Below are 24,901 nucleotides of genomic sequence, written 5' to 3'. Positions count from 1 at the left end.
TGACCGACTGAATCAACCCCAGATCGTAACACTGCCCCTGCAGACTTCTACTGTAGGCACTAGGTATGATGGGTAATCACTTTTTTGGCCTCTCATCTCACCCTGATGCACCCATCACACTTGAAAAGGGTCAGTCTGGACCCACATTACCTATTTCCATTGAAACACAGTCCAGTGTTTATGCTGCCAATCAAACCAATGGTTGTTAAAGAAATGAGAAGTTTCTCACTGTATCAGTTAGAGTTAAAGAACATGTTGTAACTGAAACATATAATTATCCAGTGGAAGGATCTGAACTATTTGCTCAGTTAAATCCAGATGTAATGAATGTGTATTTCTGCTGTAAATAAGTCTAAATGGGTGAGCTCAGCCTATACGACAAATGACTTGGTAATTCTAAAGTCATAACAATACCATTAAGTCACTCACAGTACAGATACTGTATTGCTGACATGGTATAAAAGATAGAGCTTGTAGTTTTAACTTGGTATCAAAAACTGTAGGCTGAAAAGCAAGCTGTACCTTTTGGGCTAAATATTTAAAACAAGTTTTGTTTTGTTTTTTGCCATCTGGGATGGCTAATCTATGATGTTTGTTATCTCAGAAATGTTCTCTATAAAGATAAAACCTGACCAGTTCCAAGCTCACCATTTGTCTAGCAGAGTCCCACTTAATTAGCATGATATATGAAACCATACTAACCATGGGGGATAAGATCTGTACAAGATTCTGCAGTGCATACTGCGTAGTGTCACTTGTTTCTGATGAGGTCTGCTGGGTGCGTGGGTAGGTGTGATATATAGCCGTGTTGGTGTGCATTCTGTGAATAAAACCTGTGAGGTATGCCACTGCATTTTGTATAATTACTGTATGTGATTTTTTTGTTGTTGCTGTTTTTTTTTTTTTTTAATTATTATTATTAGTTATTTATTTTTATGTATACTGAGTGTGTTTGTCACATGTGACTATTCAATGAGACAGTGGTACATGGATGTTTTTGTACAACTCTACATTATGATCTTACAATATGTGGAATCATGTGACAGAAGAACTAAACCAATCTGTGATTAAACTTTATTCACATGGGACTGGCATTACCTTTGCATCTGTGGTAATTTGTAGTAATCGCAGAGGCCTTATTCCTCTGTGAATCTGCCATGTTTGTAATTTGTAAACTAACAATTCCACTGCCTACCCTATTTCAGCAAACACAGAGGTCCTGTGATAATACTTGTCCTGTGAGAATCAAAATCTCTGTGATTCGGTTTGGATTTGCAACATTTTTCTCATGCGCATTTCTTCTGCATATTTCCCAAATGAGAACTACATAGGCTGGGCTGGTGCTAATAAATGAAAGTGTTTTGCGTACAAATGCAGGAGGCTCATGTCACAATATAGCATGGATATCACTGAAGGAATAAACTTAAGTAATTTATAAGAGTGAATTATCAAAAGATGATGAGATGGATTATAGATCAGTGCATGGCAATGTACATTAAGGATTTTTTTTTTTTCATTTGCATTTTCAATCAACTGCAGATTTGTTAAGATCATAGCCCATTTACTTTTTTAGAGCACACACAGTTAATAATAATTAATTTGATTGTCTTATTTCATTTCATTTTTTTCTTTTGTGGTAATTACAATTATAAACAGCAACAAAAAATCTGCTCTAAATGTGTCTACTAAAGAATATGTACATTTGGCATACCATGTTACAGTACATCTTCTGGCAGACAGTTTTATCACCGTATATAAATACTCATGCTGTACTGAGTACCAAGTGTTATGAGTCACATACACTATATTGTGTGTGCAAATAGATAAAGCAGCAGTTAAATTAGCACTTTTTATTCATTGCATTTATCAATATTATCAATCTACCTACAGTAGATAAAAATAATAATATAATGATGATGTTGGTGCTGCAACACCATCGCTATTTTCATATACTCTACACATACCATTATGTATTTATTCTTACATCTAAACTAGTTTTGATTAGATGTAATTTTATAAGTAAACTTTAGAAGAAATGTAAATGGTCGCAGAAATAATAAATATACAGCACAGCAAAAAATGGCAATAAATATGATAACTTTAATAGACAAGTATGAAAATGATCAGTGTGAAGTAATTTAATCTGAATCAGTGATGTAGAGTGAAATTAGCAGTACACTTTCTTGTCTCCTCATAGTATACATAGAATTTTCTTAGTAATATAAGGAACATAATGCAGACTTGCCCTGTTTAAATAAACATAAGAACACCCAACAATTTCTGTCTTTGCATGTGTCTACTAGTAATTTTCCAACTGACATTAAATTTTTACCTTTTCATCTAATTGAGTATTGTCTATAATTAAAACAGATTTTCACTGTTACTATTCGTGTTTTATAAGGAAGAATGTCAATTTCCTCATTTTGGCTTAACATGGATTTAGTCCAAGCCAGTATGAGGTAAAACCAATTGGACATACAGTCGCGGAAAAAATTATTAGACCACCCCTTGTTTTCTTCAGTTTGTTGTTCATTTTAATCCCTTGTACAGCTAAAGGTACATTTTTTGGAACAAATATAATAACAACAAAAATAGCTCCTAAGAGTTTAATTTCAGAGCTGATATCTATCCATTTTCCATGTTTTCTTGAAAATCACTTCTGTTCTTACATCAGCAGCTATGGCATTGTACTGCCAAAAACAGTGCTTTTAATCATTCCATGTTTTCTTTTCTGTCTGTTTTAGTCACATTATACACACAGGAGTTAGTACTTGATTGCATAACCATTGTTTTTGATGACCTCTGATGGTCTGATAATTTTTTCCGCAACTGTATTTCGACCAAGAGCTTTTTGAGGGTAGAATCCCCCCTATTGCAGCCAAACAAGGAAATATTAATGAACAAGCCTTTGTTTTTAAGATGTACTCATTTGATGTGGTTGAACCTGCTGAAGCCTCACATTACCTCCAGCTGGACTTGACTGTGGATTTCATCCCCAGACTCTTAGCTACATTATATATTGAGTAAATGCAAAGAAGAGGGAGATTTCTGACGTTCTCTGCTCTGTTGGGGTGAATTTATGGGCATGTGAATAATTTAATCCTGTTTTGCTGATCCACCATTTGCATTCATGTAATCACACAGCTTTCATTGTGATGTAGTTGATTTTACATATTATCCACTGAACTTCAACAGCTGCCTCTATATTTTTTTGCACCTCTACGAAGTAACATGATGGTGGTTTACGAAACAGGACAAACTTGCTTCCACTGTTTGCATGGTCAACTTTACTGTGGACTGCACCAGCACTGCATGCAAAATAAATCATAAATCATTATGCCTGAATGGGTTTTTAGCTGGAGGCCACTAGCAATGAGGAATAAACTGAATCTACAACATACAAACATTAACAGTTAAAAAAATACATTTTCCATTTCACATAGTTCAAGGATGTCTAATGTTTAATAACATTTGATACTTATTAAATATTCCTGTGTATCTTTCCATGTCTTACACTTATATTACAATAAATATATAAATTCACTGACTTCGAACAAAATAGGACAAGCCTTAGATTTCATAAATAATCAACTTTATAAGCATTTTTAGCCAAAGCTTTAGGCAAAGCAACCTACCTGAAATAAACTGTTTTGACACTAGAAAGCCTGCACTGACACTGAAATCATTATATATTATGTTATTTGCCTTATTAAGCCTTAATAGAAATGAGCAGTGCGTTTACATCACACAGAAAAGGTGATACAATTCTGTCAGTGAGAAAATTCTTTAAACGCTTGTGTAGTATCTGTGATTATAGTAAGCAGTGGGACCTCACTCTACAGGGGGAAACAGTACTATACAGTTACATGTTGTTAGACACTGAGGTATAGTTAAATAAAAACAACCTCAGAGTTTAGATCATGTGGTGTGGTGATGGTGATTCACCCTCTTTACTTATTTCAATTATGGAAAAAATGGATGGCATTCTCTTTGAAATCATCAACTGCTGCTGTAGGATATATTTAGCCATAATGGTGTAAATATCATGAAATATGTACATGTGTTATTAACATTTGTATTTGTATTTATTTGTATTTATTTATTTAGCACAATTAAAAAAAACAGTGCAGGGAGGGAATGAAGCCCAAAGGGCTTGTACAGAGTTCCACTCCCATCATCTATTATAAAATAAAAAAAAAAATAGAATGTACAAACATAAGAAAACAATAATTAAACAACAATTAACAATATAGAAAACACTGAAAAAGTCAGGACAGGAGATGTTTTTTCAGTGAGTTTTTGAAAGATGTAAATGACAATATAGACTTTAAAGACATGTCTAGATTGTTCCACAATTTAGGACCTCTAAATAAAATATTAAATTGATGACCAGAACATATTAACATGCACCTATTTAGTCCTTGTGTGTTTTATTACTTCAGCAGCTTACGATCACATGATTCCGTCTGAGACACAGTATGGTTTAGTGTAATTTTGTTAAGGAGTGGAAATCAAATATGCTTGATGAAATGACAAAACAAACAGATGTGTGTCTTCCTGTAATGTGAGAAAACAAGGATATGGTAGATAGATCTAATAAAGCAGGCAGTATGGTGGCAGTAAGCTGAGTTAAGTAAGCTTGATTCCGTCTATTAACACTGTTTACCATCTCCTTTATTACCCTGAGATGAATTGCGGCCCTTAGCAAAAGCTGCGCTAAATCAAATAAGATTTAAATACATTTGCTGCTAAATCAAATAGGATTTAAATACATTTACTCACATTCATTCAATAGACAAACAGGCAAAAATATGCATTGGCCCGTCATAAATACGTGTCACAATGTCCATTCGCCCAATGTTTTTATGTTCTTTTGAATGTGTAGATTGATGGCTCCATATACAGCCAAGTCATAAGGTGACAAAGAGTGTGTTAAGGTTTTACAGCAATCTGCTCACCGGTGGAATATTGGTTGGATTCCAAGGGCCCGGAGTACATCAAACATACGGCAAAACAGCTGCTGCTGTACTAAAGATAAGCTAAACTCTCCATCATGGCATGTGACAGCTCAGAGAGCCACGTTGCACACATCGATCTCCATAGGCTTTTCACTGCATGTCAGACTCTGAATATATCTGCCACTGTGAAAAAGGTAGCCTGAGGGGGAAAGAAATACAGCAGGTGAAAGAGAGAGGCAGGGAGGGAAAGGGTTAATGTGCTGTGAGAGTGAAAAGGCAGGTGATGCAAACTCCTGAATGAGCATAAGTAGAAGAGAGAACAGCTAAGGAAAGGAAAAGTAGAAGACACAGGAAGGAAGGATCATGCAATAGAACACTTATCCTCCCAGGAGACACATACCCTAAGGGAATACTGTGATCACTGCCGTGTGTGTGTGTGTGTGTGTGTGTGTGTGTGTGTGTGCGTGCGTGTGTGTGTGTGTGTGTGTGTCATCATGTGTACGTCGCAGTAGGAGGTGCCTGTATGAACTATCACACAGTTTATTTATGACGGCTCCCTGCTGACAGTCACAGAGACACACAACAACCTGCTCAGAACTCAGACCCTTTCTGTTTCTCATCATTCACACAGCTTCACAATCAAGGTATGTGTTTACAGTCACATGACACTTAGACCAGGGGCTTCATGCCTGGAGAGGGTAAATAACTGGAGGACGCAGGTCAGACTGAGCTCTATATTTCTTTATTTCTATATTCATAGTTTGATATATGAAGACATTTACATGAATAAATCAGTGTTTTATTGCCTGTGGAAAGAAGAGATTGCTCCCAGTTGTTGGGCTGCAGGATTATACAGAAAACACTGAACTGACGTCTATTAGACTTGGTGGAAGGGTAGGTCACAGGCTAAAGATGAACGTCTTAAATTTTTAATGCAGATCCACTTTCTTCAACATTGGAAAACACCAGGGTAACTTAGAGCTTAAGCCAGGCAACACACTTAATGAGTGGCTGTAGTACTCTTAAGACAGGACACAACACACTAATGACTGTTTCCACAGCTGGTCATAACAAATGGAAATAATGTGATCATACAGCACTGTGACCATAACTCTGGATTCACCAAAGCTTCACTAATCAGAAAACATGCTCAGAACAATGAATACTGAATACTGATCTTACCATTTATTAAGACCACTCCCTCCTTAGCAAATGCATTTATCATTGAATACATACATACAGTATAAACCATGTACCGTTGTCTTCTTCCACTTATCCGGGTCCGGGTTGTGGGGGCAGCAGCCTCAGCAAAGAAGCCCAGACAGCAGTCTCCCCAGCCACTTCCACCAGCTCTTCTGGGGGAATCCTAAGGTTTTCCCAAGCCAGCTGAGAGTTATAATCCCTCCAGCGTGTCCTGGGTCGGCCCCAAGGTCTCCTCTCAGATGAACATGCCTGAAACACCTCCCCAGGGAGGTGTCCAGGAGGCATCCTCACTAGATGCCCGAACCACCTCAACTGGCTCCTCTCAACATGGAGGAGCAGCAGCTCTACTCTGAATCCCTCCCGGATATCCGAGCTCGTCACCCTACCTCTAAGGCTGACCCTGGCCACCCTAAGGGGGAAACTCATTTTGACCGCTTGTACCCTCAACCTCATTCTTTTGGTCATTACCCACAGCTCATGACCATAGGTGAGGGTCAGAACGTAGATCGACTAGTAAATTGAGAGCTTCGCCTTTTGGCTTTGTTCCCTCCTTCACCACAACGGACCGGTTTAGCGTCCACATTACTGCAAACGCTGCCCCAAACTGCCTGTCGACCTCCCGCTTAATCCTACCCTCACTCGTGAACAAGATCCCACGATACCTGAACTCTTCCCCCTGAGGCAGGACTCCCTCCCACTACCCTCTATAAACCATGTAGTGGGGTGGTAATCAGATAGGACAACTCAAAATTGTACTGCCTGAACTTGAAAAGACCATTTTACATGTTACTGTGGTGCAACTACCATCAACAACATGCTTCTGATTCATTCACATGACTTCCTATGTGGACATTTATACAAATACAATTCACTCTGTAGGATCGTCACCTTTTGGATCATTTGTTGTAAGCAGATGAAGTTCACCATAAGGAACCATGTAATTTTTTCTCAGGGCTCGTGACTGCGACTGAATTACGGTCGCATGCGCCTGAGAATTTCAGTAGTGCGACTGTTTTTGAGATTACGATCGCACGGTGCGCCAATAAAAAAAATGAGCGAAAATTAATACGTGCGCCTAGAATAATGGCTGCAGAAGTAACTCGTCAGCTGAAAATAAACAAGCTCCACGCCCCGCTGACTGAAGCAGAAAATCTAGTCCCCGCCCCCTCGCGTGCGCAGGCGGCATAAACAAAGGGATCAAATAACTCCACCGACGTTTGAAACAATCTCCTGACTTCAGGCGTGGTGTAGACCACAGTGACTAAGGGGCACCAGGTCAAGGAGACTTGACTTCAGGCGTGGTGTAGACCACAGTGACTAGGGTACGTTTACACGGCAACACTCCGCAAAGATTTCTCCTTTGCATTATAAAATCATTCCGCGTTAAGACGACGCCGCTATGATAACGATCTGCGTTAACATGAGTCCGCGAGGACGGCTGAATACGCTGTAGTGTCCATGCCAGACCAGTAGCTGGCGATGTAGAGCTGTAGTGAAACAGTGGTGGTAAAACAGGCGCCTGCGCACAAACAATTTCCGGTTTAGACAGCCTTTAAATGAGGAGAAGAAGAAGAAGAAGAAGAAGAGGAGGAGGCGGACAACACTATTTACAAACAACAATGGCGAGTGGTCGTACAAAGACGCAGGACTTCTGTGTCTGGACAGACAAGCTGAGCACAGTTAGCAGCACGTATGTTGTTCTGAAACCGGCCATTGTTGTTGTGGTTGTTCCTTCTTTTTCTGCAGCTTTATTGTGTCATAGAGGCTGGCAAACCAGCTTGGAGGCGCATTACCGCCACCAACTGGCCCGGAGTGGGTTAACTGGCGGTTCTTGGCTGCGCGCACATGCGGTGACGTCATATTTTACCCCGGAACGCTCCGACTCGCGTTAACACGGAGCTGGAATGCGGAGCGTATCGATAACGTTCCACCCTGGACCCTGGTATCAAAAGTTTCCGGATTCAGGCACTCTAGGCACCGTTTCCATGTTAACAGAAGGCTAATCCGCGATGAAATCTTCCCGGAGTCGACTGAAGCCGACGCCGTGTAAACGGCCCCTAAGGGCCTTTAGGCCATGAAATAAAAAAGTTGGTTGTTGCAAATAATGGTGTGATTCGTCTTTCTTCTCCAAGAACCAACTAAAGTATATACCACACATTGACAATTGTTATGCACCTGTGTCAATGTAAGCTTTTTCTTTCATACTCTATTCAAATACTTTATTCTAGGTTGTTAACATTGCTTAAATACATATAGGAATATTACTTGGTATGGCCAAGAGTTTTGCTTGTTCTCCAAATTTTTTATATAATAGTGGTGCGCCTAGATTTTAGCCTGTGCTCCTAACTTTTTAGGGTTAGGAGCACAGTGCTCCTAGGTCAAAAAGTTAATTTTGAGCCCTGTTTCTATAAATTAATAACGTAGTGACATTAGGATACCACATTTACTGTACTTGTGTACAAGTCTGGTCTTCTCTGGTTGCATTGTCTAATGAAAAAGTTACATGTTCATTCGCTGGTAGCAGTAACAAAACAAACCCAAACCCCATGTGAACACATGAGCATGTGTGACAGTTACATGCTGCACCATTTTTTGGATCTTTTTCCTTTTATTAACCAGGTTTTGGCACTGGAGTACATTAAGTGTCTACAGAAAATGTGTTCAGGGTCATGCTGATATTGCATTTTATTGTGTGTTCAACATTGTCTATCACTCAGTGATGAAACGTATCAGTACAAGTTACAGCTTGTTGACAGTAACTCTCAAAGTTCACAGACTGTGAGATATGAGCATTACACTTTATATTCTTCATTCTATTCAGTCTACCATGACTCTGACCTCCGTCTATTCTGATTACCAGCCGTCTGTCGGGTGCCACACAGAGAAATCTGAGATGAGAGGAGGAAACTGACTTCATAAGACACATAGAAATATCCTGAATACAAAAGATTTTCAAGTGGGAGCTACAGATTAAATCAACAGTGTTATTAATTATTAATTTTAGTGATTGTATGCAGAGTAATAGAACTTCATAGCGGCCTTGACCACCCATTGTAAATATTGTTGAAAAGTTTTCAGCATACAGTATAAACTTGACTTTGAGATCTAAATGGATGATTAAATATTATAGTTTAATAAATGGAGAAGTTGAGAAAAATATTCAGATTCATTGTATAAAATTTAACGTACTTTCAGAGGAGACACTTATATGTCTGAGGTGTCCACACAAAATGTTTTTGTTTTTAAAACACATAACTACTGCCTCTATGTCTACACTACTCCCAAAGATGGAAGCTGTTAATCCTATTTTCAGTTTGGAAATTTCATAAGTTGTGTTGTAATTTGGATAGACAAAAAAGGTATGTTTTAGAAATAATGCAACAGACACTTGAGTTTATTCCCTGATTGGGTCTTGATTGGGTAAATTACATATGCACATTAGTGTCCCACTTATGAGGCTTATCACAGTCTAGATCATATTTGAGATTAGATGCTTACATGGAACATAAAGAAATGTGGGTACTTACTGTGGATCCCTGTATATATGATGAGCACTAGTATACTCTGTACAGTGGGTACGGAAAGTATTCAGACCCCCTTAAATGTTTTACTCACTATATTGCAGTCATGTACTAAAATCATTTAAGTTCATTTTTTCCTCATTAATGTACACACCCCATTTTGACAGAAAAACAGAATTGTAGACATTTTTTACAGATTTATTAAAAAAGAAAACTGAAATATCACACGGCCGTAGGTATTCAGACCCTTTGCTGTGATACTCGCATGTTTAACTCAGGTGCTGTCCGTTTCTTATGACCATCCTTGAGATGGTTCTACACCTTCATTGGAGTCCAGCTGTGTTTAATTAAATTGATTGAACTTAATTAGGAAAGGCACATACCTGTCTATAGAAGACCTTACAGCTCACAGTGAATGTCAGAGCAAATGAGAATCATAAGGTCAAAGGAACAGCCCCAAGAGCTCAGAGACAGAATTGTGGCAAGACACAGATCTGGCCAAGGTTACAAAAGAATTTCTGCTTCACTTAAGGTTCCTCAGAGCACAATGGCCTCCAGAATCCTTTAATGGAAGATGTTTGGGCTGACCAGAACTCTTCCTAGAGCTGGCCATCCAGTCAACCTGAGCAATCGGGGGAGAAGAGCCTTGGTGAGAGGTAAAGAAGAACCCAAAGATCACTGTGGCTGAGCTCCAGAGATGCAGTAGGAAGATGGGAGAAAGTTGTATAAAGTCAACCATCACTGCAGCCCCCCCTCCACCAATTGGGGCTTTATAGCAGAGTGGCCCAACATAAGCCTCTCCTCAGTGCAAGACACATGAAAGCACGCATAGAGTTACCAAAAATCACATGAAGGACTCCCAGACTATGACAATAAGATTCTCTGATCTCATGAGACCAAGAGTGAACTGTTTGGCCTGAATTCTACGCGGCATGTGTGGAGAAAACCAGGCCCTGCCCATCACCTGCCCGGTCCAATCCCAACAGTGAAGCATGGTGGGGGCAGCATCATGCTGTGGGGGTGTTTTACAGCTGCAGGGACAGGACGACTGATTGCAATTGAAGGTAAGATGAATGGAGCCAAGTACAGAGATATCCTGGACCAAAACCTTTTCCAGGGTGCTCTGGACTTCAGACTGGGCCAAAGGTTCACCTTCCAACAAGACAATGACCCTAAGCACTCAGCTAAAATAACGAAGGAGTGGCTTCAGAACAACTCTGTGATTGTTCTTGAATGGTCAAGCCAGTCCTGACTAAAACCTGACTAAGTATCTCTATGGAGACCTGAAAATGGCTGTCCACCAAAGTTCACCATCCAGCCTGACAGAACTGGAGAGGATCTGCCAGGACGAATGGCAGAGGATCTCCAAATCCAGGTGTGAAAAACTTGTAGCATCATTCCCAAGAAGACTCATGGCTGTCACAGCTCCAAAGGGTTCTTCTACTCAATACTGAGCAAAGGGTCTGAAAATTTGTGACCATTTCAGTTTTTTTTTTTTTAAATAAATCTGCAAAAATCCAAAACATTTCTGTCAAAATGGGGTGCTGTGTGTACATTAATGAGGGAAAAAATGAACTTAAATTATTTTAGCAAATGGCTACAATATAACAGAGTGAAAATTTTTAAGTGGTTTGAATACTTTCCGTACCCACTGTAGGCTGCTCATTACTGCTGTATTTGCACTTGTGATGCTTTCAGCATAACATGCATTTAGTCTGACATTTTAGTACCTGCTGCTAATAGAAAGTACAACCGCTCATGCTATTAAATGACAACATCACACTGTGGATCTGTCTTACTAGCATTAATCTACTTCCAACAAAGAGAGACATTATCAACAGGTAAACATGTTCTCCTGCTGTTATTGTGTCACTGCTACCACATAGGATGAGGAGGAGGATGAAGAGCTGCAGCTGTGACTGGTGGCATCGGGTTGTCATGACGGAGTTCAGTGATTGATTTCATTGTTAATCCACATAGTAAGGTTTCTGATGTGTTTCCCACAGTGACATGGCCTGTTGTGCCGCTCATGGTAGGGAAACTTATGTTCAGTTGTGTGTTTACTCTGGACTTGAACAGGCATTTTCTATCTAATCTGATGAGTGTACTTCATTTTGTTCATTTTGAAAAGCAAATCTCTGTCCCTAACCCTCCAGTAGAGACATGCTTTCGTTGCTGCTACTATATTTGTATTTTTTTTTTTTATTTATTTATTTATTTTTTTTAAATTTAGTGTCTGTAGGATACTGGCATAAGATACATGTGACAGTATCAGAGTATCCCAGGTATCTCAAACCTAGGATAAGGTCTTATCTTGGTTACTGAAATGTGGATCTGATAGGATACTTCAACAACTCAACAGTATCCAGGACACTATTGTGCACACAATTTCTGATTCACCACGTGACCCTTTCAAGGCATCACCCTTGACTACCAGCTATTAATTCTACATGGATACTGAATTACAAGCAATTCTGCCCTGTTGTCTCTGTTGACAGCTATTGTGCAGTTAAATCCTGCTTTTCGTCATGATGCTGATGATTGCTTTCAGAGCAAATGACTTGACCATTAAAAAGAAATGCTGTCATATTGCACCTTTTATTTTTACCACCTGTTGAATGGAAATCGTGATCATGTTTTTGGTATGAAGTAGACAAAGCTTTTGGAACAATATGGAGTGATGAACCTGTTGAGTGTTGCATCTTAATTTTTTAAAATGTATTTCTTACTGGTGTTTGCCTTCATGCAAACATAAAAAGTGCAACATATATCTGTATAAAAAAAGCATTTTATAGAAATCTTAAACTTTTGGGCTACTTTATGCTTTACTTTATGCTCCTGAGAGGAAAATATTGGAATTCATGCTGAAATGTCTAAAAATGCTGAGAGTACTTATTTCTTTTATGATGTTTATTGTCTGAAAATGAGGCAAAAGAAAAGTATTATAAATAAATAATCTAATCATAACTTCCAATTTCTTATAAGTCTTCAGCATATTTTGTTTAATCAGGGGTGTTGAGAGCATGGAAAAGGTGGCCATTGTGTAATCGATTGGGAATACTCTGCTCATGGCATGGTAAAATAGGGGAATAAGAGACTGGAATGAAAAGTGTTTTATTCAATTTCAGCTCGCCAGGATTTAGAGAACTGTTGTGTTGGTTGCCTGGCAACTGTAATACTCAAATATACAAGTGCAGAGAGAGTAGTGAATACGACTCCCACCATCTTTCTCTTTCTTGGGTGCTTGCGTTCTGTTTTTTTACTTCTCTTTCTTTCTTGTTTCATATATACTGTATATACAGTGTGCACTGTATATGATGTTTTTAAGCATGAACAGTAATGGCTTATAGTGATTTTTTTTTTCTCTTCATTTATCACTGCTTTTTACTTTGAGTATTGACTGGGATTATAGACCCACAGTTGTGACAGGAAACTTGACAGCAGGGATTAACCACAGGAACGGAGCGAGGTCAGACTTTACACAGTGAATATTTCACAAAGCCATCAGTCTCATGTAGTCTCATGTCTCATGTTGAAAGCAGTGCTGGTAGACATGTGACACTGGTTGCCCCTGTAGGCCAGTGACACAGCAGCAAGATATGAAATTGTCGCTGCCTGCTCGCCTGTGCATGTGTGTAGGAGTCAAACACCTTAGCTTGTTTTCACAAGAATTTAAAGATTTTTTTTTTTCTGTTTTACTGTGAACATGCTGTGATTTTAAGACCAAAATCTTTTTTGCACATATGGCCTGCATCCTTGTTTCACATTCTCTTTTCCTCACCTACGAGTTGAGATCCTTTCTGCCAAAATCACAAATAGGAGCACCAATATAAGCTAAAAACCATATGTATGTGGGAGTACAAGAAGAGTTTGGTCGGTGTAGAGGCTCTTGGTATGCTTTTGGGAATATCTTGTTTTTCTGGTTCTGTATTTAAATGTATTACAGTATGGAGATCAGCCGCATTTTCTATACCAGTCAAGTACTGGGGAGATGAATTATAAATCTGTAATCGAAAAGAAAGCACAATCATTTTTTATAACCTGTAGACTCAGCACCTGCGGTTAGATTCTCTTTGTTCTTCCTCTCATTCTTTTTCAGGCACTGTCTCTTAGAGCAGTACAGGTTTTCAGGCTCACTGGAGGCATTCCAATAGATCCATCAATTTGGCAAAGCAGTGTGTGTGAAGCATAAGAGTCATTCCCTCGGGATACGCACGCACACTAATAGACAAACACACATGCACACTAATAGACAATCTATGTTGTTTATTTCACTCTCCTCTGTGTTTTTACCTGCAGGATGTCTCAGAGGTATGAAGGACAGACCTTGTTGTACTTAATAATATATACAGAAATACAAAAATGGCTCGATAAATTAAGTCATGTGCCAATACATGATACAAAAAAAATTAAAAGGCATTTTCTTCGAAATTATCTGTAAAATCTGTCATTTCTAACCATTTTAATTTAATTTTGTGTTAAAAAAAACCCGTTATTTTCTTTAACATTTTATTTTTCGTACCATTTATTTATTTTGTCCTTATTTTCTTTAATTTTTATCCCTGCATTTATTTTTTGCGTTGTTTGCTCTTTATGTTTTCTTTATCTCTTTACGGCCCCAGGACACACCTTTAAAGACTGCCCCCCTCATTGAGCCAAAAAAATGTATACAGAAATATAAAAAAGAAAAAAAAAAAAAAGATTAACAAGAAATCTAATCTAAATATAGAGATGAATTTTTAACTGAAGCACAAAAAATGGCTCTAACACAGGCAAAAATGTAAAATGAGGTACAGGAATAAATTGGCTTGGAGAAATAAACAGAGGAAGAAAATGCAAGAGGAGGAATAATGGGGAGATAAATATGAGTATGAATTTAAAAAATGGCAATAAATGACTAAAATGTCAGATGAAAATAACATATAGAAATAGATAACTTTGGAGCCATAAAGAGATGAAGAAAATGTAAATGGAAAAAATTAAGAAATAAATACAGGAATACAAATCAAAGAAGGAAAAATATATAAAAAGGGACAAAATAAATAAATAAATGGTACCAGAAATGAAATGTTACATTAAGGCTTTTAACACAAAATTAAATTAAAACAGTTAAAAATGACAATACAAATAACAATTTCTGCCACATTTTACAGGTAACTTCAAAGAAAATGCCTTTTATTATTAGTTTTTTTTTTTGTTTTGTTTTTTGTTTTTTTTGTATTGGCACATGAATTAATTTATGGAGCCATTTTATGCATATATTATTAGATACAATAAAGTCGGTCCTCCATACAGAGGTGCTGCTTGTGTTGTTGCTTAGGTCCTCTTTGCTCCCTTCCCTGTTTTATACATGACTCTATGAATCTGTATGATTCTCAGCAAGTTGGTAATTGAACCTTCACATATCAAGGCTTATTATCTACCCCACAGTCCAGCCTGCACTTCTCAACACTGACTACAGAGCAGTATCGTCACTGAAGTGGAGTGTGTCTAATTTGTAATATATGCTAGAAATGAAATCAAACACAACATCTATCTATATGATGGTATCTATGGTGTGGCCATATTCCTATGAGCATTACAAATTCATTACAAAGCAATGCGCTTCCTTGCAGGATCCAGGTGATGTGACGCGAGTAATTAAAAGGTGCTACACTGCAAGGTCTCAATCTGCTGATGAGCCAAATCGTTCTCTTTCAGGGTTGAACGATCTGTGATATTCCGGCACTCAGCTGCAGCGTTTATGATTGACATTCAAGATAAAAAGAATGTTGTTTCTGCATATTCTTGACAGATACGGGCACACTGTTCTTCCTACAGTTGTCTAATCAGCTGCTCTTTCTTCTTTCTCTGTTCCTTTTTTTGATCTTTGTTTTCTGCCTCTCTTGCTGTCCATCTACCCCTCTTGTCTACTTGGGGACTCCAGTGATGGCTTCAAAAGGCAAAGTTCGAGGTGAGTTGTAGCTGTACATCGCTGCTGCTCTGCCTGTAGCTTTCTAACCTAACATCAAGCTGATGTTAGTCTGGATTCATTGTATTATAGATGTTTTGTTTTTTTTTTTTCAAACCATGGAGCATTCTTTTATTCAGATTTAAGGCAACATAGAAGCTTTTTAGTTTTCCTCATGTAGTAATTATAGCTTTCAAATATGCTGCAGCTATGATTGTGTGCTTTCATAATTCACCGCATTATAAAACACATTGTGGCCCAATCATCCACGAACTGTTAATTGATTTCATGTGTGTTCGAGATTATAAATAAATAAATATGGTAGATGTCAGCCTATTTTCATAAGATTAATAGAGCAGCCCCAAACTTAAAAGGTTGTAGTCTGCTGTAATAATAAAACTTCTCCATCAACCTGCCATATTTGCACGATGGCGACATGAGTGAGTGTAGCAGAGAGATGGCATATTTATTTCAGGAATAAATAGCACCTTTTCACACCTTAGAATTATTATGTTGAAATACATTTGATGTGATTAACTTTGGTTTAATACGGAAACTACATAATTGGTTTCCGACATGCTATGTTGAAGTCAGTATTTTACAATTTGGTCATCATCATGTTGGCATTTTGAAGCCATAAGTGACCATATTTGGACAAAAGAGGTGGAGCTGGTAGACCATAAGGCACAAGAGCCATCTGCAAGAGGTCATGGGTTAATTAATGTTAATGCTTATTTACTGAATTGCATCAAGCATTGCGTAACAATGTAATTTTAGTCTTGCTCGTGTAACATATTAAATGGTAATTACAGCAGAGTTGTGTGTTGCAAAAAAAACAAAAAAACAAGAAACCCAGAAACCCAGAAAGTCCAACTCAGTAGGTGAATGAGCTGTCACACAGACCTGTCAATCAAAGCCCAGCATGGCAGATATTAAAATTTTTATATGACCTGAGGTCTAATTAACAGCGACTAGGAATGTAAATGTAGTAAATAGATAAAATGGAGAAAACTAGAATGAGACCTGGGCAAACAGTTATTGACTCACTATTTTTACAAAGAAGGTTAGTGTAAGTATTTGGCAGCAAGAGTTTTTATTATTATTATTATTATTATTATTATTATTATTATTATTATTATTATTATTATTATTATTATTATTATTATTATTATTTCACAAATTTAAGATACTGCTTCTTTGGCCTCATTTTGGAGCTAAGGTTTTTGCCTCTTGGTAGTGATTGGATAATCAAGCAAGTTAACCTTTTAACCTTCACCCTTTGTTTTCCGCTTCAGTTTTGCTTTTTCACTGAAGAACTCTGCGTGACATATTTACGTCCTGTTGTCATCTCCAGTGTACACCAGGTCATCCTATATTTGATGTTTGCTAATGGGTTACATTGTTGATATTCTTCAGTGTGCATAAAGGAAAATAAGTTTTAAAAAGCTGTCTTTTTGTTGCTGTTATTTTAATTAAAAAGTTATCTTCTCATTTATCCTTCTTTCACTTTTCTTCTTTTGTTTAATTCGGCAATAATTCCATGTAATTGTTCTCACTAGAAATCAGCCTAGTGTTCCTAGTTACAGTTGGACCAAGGCCGCCTCGTTAGTGCACCACACTGGACGAAGGTTCATCTGTTCGGTCTTCATTATAGTTCATCAGAGGTTTCACACCTGCAATTTTGGTTGACATCTAGCTGAAAAATCTAAAAGGGAGAATCAAATGAATTCATTGTGAAAGAGCAATTTGATTTGTGGAGCTCTTTCTGGCTTTGCTCCACAGTTCAGTCCACAGATTGGTCAATAATGAAAACTGCAGAGAGAAAAATGATGTTTTTAATTAACAAAACTCTACACATACAGCTCTCCACCTTCACAAAACAATTTTGAAGTTTGCTTTTTTGGTATTTTACATCAGCAACACAATCCATTAAAATATTCAAATAGGTTACAGCTGTGACACAGGCAGATAACAACATTGTTACATATCTCTTAATGTATCTGCATCTTCAAAGAAACATCCGACTGGGTCACAGCATCTCTAAACTCCAAAAGATGCTGTGTGCATTTAAGCAAGGCACAGAAATCATCACAACAGTGGATGTGTCAGGATCTGATAGTGATGAATGTTGAGTGTTCTGCAGCTGTTACATTTATTTATTACAAGATGGAGGTGGAGCTCTTGTAATGAAACAGTAATATCAGGACATTTTATTTTATTAAATTTTTTGAGTACCTACAAAGATTTTTCCGTTGAAATATTGTAATTAATCAACATTGATTCAGTATCAGAAGAGGAGAGAGACAGAAGAATTGCACACACTTAACTGCATGTAGTAACTTACTCTTGTCTTTTGTGAATTTTCTATACATTATACAACAAATGTATTACTTTTCTTAATTGACATCCATGGAAATGGCACAGCTGCACTGTGATACTGTTTATTTGGCAGCACTGTTTGTGGTGATTTCCTCCATTTGCAATGGTGCTTTGTGAATTAATCGTTATGTTTTGTCACATTTGAACAGTTTTGCAGCTGCAAAAGCTGTTCAGTCTTTATCTATGTCTATCTAAAAATGTGGTCAACTGCAACTGCAATTTCTGTTAAGGAAATGATGGTTAAGCACCACAGGTCTTGAATTGTAGGTGTATAGAAATAGTTGTCATAAGCAGAAGAGTATCATATGTCAAATAAGAAGATAGTTTAGAGTGGTACACTGGGCCCTACATTATGTCCACACATTTAAAAAAAATCCTGTTGTTTTTACAGAAAAAAAACTGGCAGCTGTGGTTTCCAGAACAATACTGTAAAAAATACATCCAACTGTAGACATATTTACAGAGTAACATGTAGATTTAACATTTTAAACATGTAGATTTAACATTTTAAACATGTAGATTTAACATTTTAAACATGTAGATTTAAATGGTAAATGGACTGCACTTATTTAGCATATTTTCTCCACCGTCATGGTGTCCAAAGCACTTTCCAAAGCCGCTAGGTTTTACACTGCATGAACAGTGGGGTTTTCGTCAGTTAACGTCACTGTAAATTGCTTTGGAACTGGGAGCAATTTAGGGTTCAGTGTCTTCCATGGACACTTGAACATATGGACAGTCTGAGCCAGGATTCAAACCACCAACCCTTTGGTTATTTGACTAGCCACTCTACCAACTCTACCAACCCATTAATGTACAAGTTTAAAATGTTAAATTGTTAAATGTTTACTTTTTTCATAACTTTTTTTATTTAAAAAAAAAAAAAAAAAAAAAAAAAAAAAGCAAATACGCTGTTATTTCAACAGTATGGTCTTGCAATTTAAACAGCACCACATACATTGTTTTTCAATTTACAGTTTTATTTTCTAAAAACAATAGAAATACATAATTTCTACATACAAATCTGGTTTTGTTAACATACTCTTCCTGTAAGAACTACAGCTATATTTGATTTAATCGTTAACACAAAAATCTTTCCAAAAAACAACTTTGCATTGTATTGTCACTTACAGTTTTTTTATGCTGCAATTTTACAACTTTTTGGTGTTAATTCTACAGTCATTTTTTACAATGCAATTCACAATATACACTATTATTCTGTAGCATTTGAAAGCTATGATAAAACATATTAGAGTCAAAATATCCAAAAAATTAAATAAGATCACCTCAAAAAAAAAAAAAAAAAGAACTAAAAGTCCGAATAATAGCTCAGAAAAAGAGAAGACACTATAAAAAAAATAAATAAATAAAATCCATTAATCAGAGTCCATGCAGCCATTTGGAAAGAGTGTTTTACTCTGTAGCCTTTTTAAATAGTCAGCAGATGAGAATTTGTCATGTAAATGCACTTTCCACTTAAATTTCCACTCTTTTCCACCCATGGAGTCAAAAATGCTCCTCTGGGAAGATGCACCTTTCCATTTGTTATTTATGAGCACTCTATACCTGTTTTCCATGTGGTGCGTCGTACCCAGGGGGGCCATTTGTGCCTAGGTGATGTTTATTTGGGGAGTTCTGGATAATAGTGGATGCCATGGGGTACTTTGCCACCTGTTTAATAACTGCAGTAGTCTGTTGTGATGAAACTGTTGCTTTGGTACAAACAAACAGCAGTAAACTCATTGCTCATGTCAAAACACATTCCTCATCATCCTGCACTGTCTCCCTTACTCCGTTCCTCTCCTCCCACTCACCATCATCATCACCTTCATCATGATACTAACGGCATCAACATCAATTCACCGCAAAGATTTCTCCTCTGTACACTTGCTTTTTGAAAATGCATATTTAAACCATCGGTCTCTTGGTGTATCACTGTTTGAATGCAACTGTAAGATCTCCGTCTCTTTCACTCTTGACCCCTCCTCTTTTTAGAAGCCACACAAACCTGGCTATCATCCTTTTTTATCTCCCCATGACAGTATAGGAAATCCATTGCACTCTTAATAGGGGAACAGAGGATGTGTAGATCACAGTCAAGCACATGTCTCCCTCCTGCCTCTCTCACCCTTATAATGAGGCTATTGGTAGGAAAACATAACAAGTCAGATAAGATTCATGCTGATCAGTGGGCAGATAAAGGCTCAGTTCACCTCAAAGCCACAGATCATCAATGTAAGCGTATATGTGGGAGATGCAAAGAAAAATACATATGTGATCACTGGACTGATGAGTGAGGGGTCCTATCTGTCACATACATCAGTCAATGTACACTTATGCAATTAATTTTATATGATGTACATCTATAAGTAAGTGTAGCCAATTATGAAGTGATGAGAATTGTTTTTTCTGTACCCAACATAATGGCACCAGTGACAGTAATGCAAATGGGGATGAAAAAGAAACCTCATTAGATGTAAAATACATTGAAAGATACACGACACCTGTAGTTTGGACACCCTTGCATACTTAAATGGAAAAATGATCTGAAAGTAAGGCAGAGATCTGGTCTAATGATGATATATAATTCTGACAGTCTTTTTTTTTTTAACTGTTTATATATGAAAGTTTTGTTTTTTTTTTTGTTTTTTTTTTACACATTCAAAAACAAATAATCAAAACAAACAGGTCATGAGGTCAAGGGGTTACAAAGATTGCATTGCTTAGACAAACACCACAATTTTTACACTTAACCCTTAGGGGTCTGAGCCTATTTTGGCCATTTTTGAGTACTTTTGATTTTGCCTTTATACACTATATAAAGAAATGTTTACTATACCCATGTTTGGTATCTGTTTTTTCAGCACAACTTCATCTATCTCACCTGCCTATTATTTTTTTTCACTTTAATCTACTATATCAAGAAAAAGACAAAAAAAACACAAAAAATATAAAAATTTGATTTGAAAAATTTATATAATTTATTGCATAAATAACAAAGATGCTTAAGGAACCTTTTCAAAGACTTTAAAAGTGAATATTGGTTCCAAATATTAGTTCATAAAAAATCTAAATTGTAATGAATTAAAACTATACTCAAATATTTTACATAAAAGCATATCTTTACATAGGTGTTTTCTCTGGGTTTCTCCCCCCACCCCTGGTTCTCCTGATTTCTGCATCCGGTTCAGGTGGGGGTCATTCTCACCCTTACCTTTAATGCTAATGCAGTCTGTGGATTAGAATCCGCAGATTCGGCCAGTTTTTTCCATTTTGAAAAAAGGACAAAAAATTACAAAGATATGGTTAGAAATATAACGCCCCCCACCTCATTTTCATACTTTTATTCATGTTTGTTTGCTCTGAGTTCAAACCATCATATCTCTAGTTGCTCTATCAACATCAAATAAAAAGTGAGAGTGTTTCAAGACCGCACTTTTGAATGCAATTGTCCCCAGTGGTCTATGTGACCAACTTCCAACGCTATGACATGTTGAATATGTCATGTGATTGAGTCACGGGGCCGTTAAGGGACCTTTAAGGGTTAATGGTTTACACATTTGTCTCACAGGTTATGTAAACATGTAGTTTTTCCCAATGTTCTTCACCCAGTTCTTTCTGCAGTCATACTGTGTAGGTCATCTGTTCTAGTAAACAGAGATGTTTTACAATATTGGTAAACACAGTCATCGGTAGACATTCTCTCTTAAGCCAGTATTTTGTAAAATCTGACAATCCTTGATCTGATTTACAATTTTCTCACCTCTTGTAAAATCTAGGCATGTTACATGTTTTCTTCTAGTTTAGTTTCTTGTTTCTGGAGGTTTAAGCTGTGTGTGAATTATTTTTGGTGTTGTTATCTGACTCTAAACTGTGCACTTCTGCATTTTAAAACAACATTATTACTATTTTGACCATATCTAGATGAAGTAAACACTCGTTGATATTTTCCTATACATACAGTATGACTCTGTTTCCATTAAATATCTAAACTGTGTCACCCTAATTTCTCCCACCTCCCAAGTTTTATAATAGATCAAAAGTAGTTTCTTGGTAGTATAATTTAGGGTTTAAATGAATCAGACTCATCAGACCCTCAGCTTACAGATGTGTGGTAATTCTTCATCATTCTTCATTATTCCTCAAGTAGCACCAAAATAACATGTTACGCATACTCTGCAGTTAATATTAACTAAACCTTAACATTAATGTGGCAAGATGTGTATGATGTGTGTATATGTATAAGCATATGTACATATGCATGTGTATATGGCTATATGAGTGTATGTGTGAATAAATATAAAATAGTAAAAGGAAGAGGGAGATAAATATATATGATTAATATTTTATGGAGAAGGGGTGGGATTAAATAAATTGCATTTCTTCCCACTCCTTTCGGGCATGTAAATGAAATTATTGTGCTGTTCTTCTTTCTAAGATTGTCTTGAGTGTTGAGTTTTGTTTTATTATTTATGTATTACTTGTTCACATATATGTTAAATTTCATTGCATGTTTGGAATAAATCATTCAATCAATCGATCAATCAATCAAAGACACTAAGGCATCACTAAAAACAGTCTGAAATAAACTCGATAGCCTAGCAACCTGTGCTAGCAACGTTAATGACACACCTATATGCAATGCTCTCTGTAAAATACTATGATTACAGTAATGAACAGGCCATGTAAAGCAAATGTTAAAACTATAAGGTTTTAACAGCTCGATTGGTGCGATTCCTCTGAAAAGTGGGTCATATATTAATTGATTGACCTTAGATTGTGAAATCGCCTAGCCCAACCTATGCTTTATAATCAGATATGTGTTTTTTTGTTTGTTTTTTCACAATTCTTGAGTTTTTGCTCAGGGGTATAAGAGCTGTTCAGATTATTTAGTGACATTATACAATGAATTTATGTTAAAACTCACTTTACCAATTTAGTCTTACAACTGTAAGTTCTGTTTCCAATCTTATGTTATCATCAAATGACCTTTGAAAATATTACAATATGTTCTGCAATCTCATTATATTGCATATGTTTCTTTTGTGTGTCAATAATGTAAGGTGGCAACCTTTTTTTTCCATTTACCATTAATGTTCCATCTAATTTTTGCTCCTAGTAGTTCAGTCTGCAAAGCAAAATGTCATTACACCCAAAAAGACTAGAGCTAGTTTTATTAATGCAAATGATAGTCCAATGACTCTATACAGTTTACTCTGACATATGACTCATCAATTACTTTTTGCAGCTCTTGAAAACTGAATCTGATGTAGAAATGAAATAGAATAAAAAATATAATATCTACATTTAAAGTAGTAATACAGTAAATGGACAGTGAATGCTGAATAAATTTTAACACCATTTTCAAGGACAGAATGGCCACTGATGTTCCTAAGAAAATTCAGATATTTTTATGCATATTTCCATTACTCGCATTGTAAAATAGTGAAATGGGTTAGCATGTCATTAAAATACACTGTTCATGGTTTTTATCATCCCCACTTGTCATATAAAGTTACAGAGATTTTCTTTGATTATGTACTTAAATGTGTTCACGCTGCTTCAGACTGGTGTGAGCTTTGCTTTGGGAAGTGATCTTCAGTGTCAACCCTGACACTGCCCTGACTTTAAGTTGTGGTTAGAGAGCGTTACCGCAAAATAAGTCTGTCACATGAGCCAAATGATAAGAGCTGTTTTTAAGAACTCACACTTTCAGCTCACTGAATCTTGCAGATCCCCCCTGGGGCGAGGAGCATTTCCCCAGATCACTCTTAAATGAACAGTATCTGTCAACACATCACCACACATTAGAAAATCACACTGTGTCATGTTGATTTGGGGAATTTGGGAGTTTTGGGTGGCAGTAATGATTAGTCTGATTTCCTTCCTGAATGCCACCCTAGCCTGCGATCATCCAGCTTTCACCCCGTATGAAAGCGGAAAAATGAATTGCTTCCTGTGATGAAAAGAGCCAGAAGACCAGCTTATTTCCTCCTCTCAAATGGAGAATTTCAGTCATCACAACAAATCTAAGTTCTGTGACCTCATTCATTTATGTCTATTTATGTAATTTGGTAGAATATACCAGACCAGTTTGTATTGTTTGACCCATGGATAGTAGTTCATTAAAATATTTGTGACTGCACATACTTTTGTATTTTTGTTGTACTGCAAATAAAACAAATGAGACAGTTGTTGTTTCTAAAAAAAAATGTACTTGAAAATAACATTTAGTGTAATTTGTACTTCTCAGCGGTAACACAAGCCTCTCTCACCACAAACATACCTGAAGATTATTACGAGCTGATCATTATTTGCCCTGATATTTGTCTTTATTTGTATTTCTCATGTAGATTACCTGACTATTGTAAGTATTTATTACATGAGTATATAGTAAGACTTTGCAACAGTGTTTCCCTCATCATGAGCTCAACAGAGTCTACTGAAGTTTTAAGTGTCTCCTGAATACGCACTTTTTATAAAATGGCCAACAATTAACAATTATTGCATCATTTTCATTCATGCCATTCAATGTCTTAAGGTATTTCATGGCTTTTACATGTCTATTGGTGTTATTTAAAGGAGTGATATTCTGCTTTTTTTAAATGGAATTATGCTTTTTAAAACATTTCCTTGTGGTCTACATAAACTTTAAATGCAATGCTTGGGTCTGAATTCTTCATTAATTCAACTCCACAGGTCCATCTTCAACCCTATTTCTGAGTAATGACACCAGAAAGGTTGTTTTGAGCGCTGGCCCTTTAAATGCATATGAGCCACTTCACGCCCCACCCCCTCCAGGTTGTTGATTGTCCACTCTATCATGTTCCCGTTAATATAACCAACAACTGAACATTTTAGGTAATCGGCTCGAAGTTTGGACATATTTG

At 36.9% G+C, this 24,901-nt stretch overlaps 1 protein-coding gene across 4 annotated transcripts in view; it reads left to right on the top strand.

Moving 5' to 3' along the window:
* cadm2a (cell adhesion molecule 2a) overlaps positions 1-24,901 on the top strand; it is a 259,250-nt gene that overhangs the window by 159,442 nt on the left and 74,907 nt on the right. For 3 of the 4 annotated variants that reach the window (XM_030154804.1, XM_030154801.1, XM_030154803.1), the window contains exon 2: positions 15,609-15,635. The exons of the other annotated variant lie outside the window; for it this stretch is intronic. In XM_030154804.1, coding sequence (XP_030010664.1) covers positions 15,609-15,635 — 27 coding nt within the window. The remainder of the gene's footprint in view (positions 1-15,608; positions 15,636-24,901) is intronic. 4 annotated transcript variants of the gene reach the window in all.

Source organism: Sphaeramia orbicularis, chromosome 14, assembly GCF_902148855.1.
Source record: "Sphaeramia orbicularis chromosome 14, fSphaOr1.1, whole genome shotgun sequence".
Taxonomy (NCBI): domain Eukaryota; kingdom Metazoa; phylum Chordata; class Actinopteri; order Kurtiformes; family Apogonidae; genus Sphaeramia; species Sphaeramia orbicularis.
Note: the sequence above shows the minus strand (reverse complement) of the source record. Positions and strands in the feature narration are given on the sequence as shown.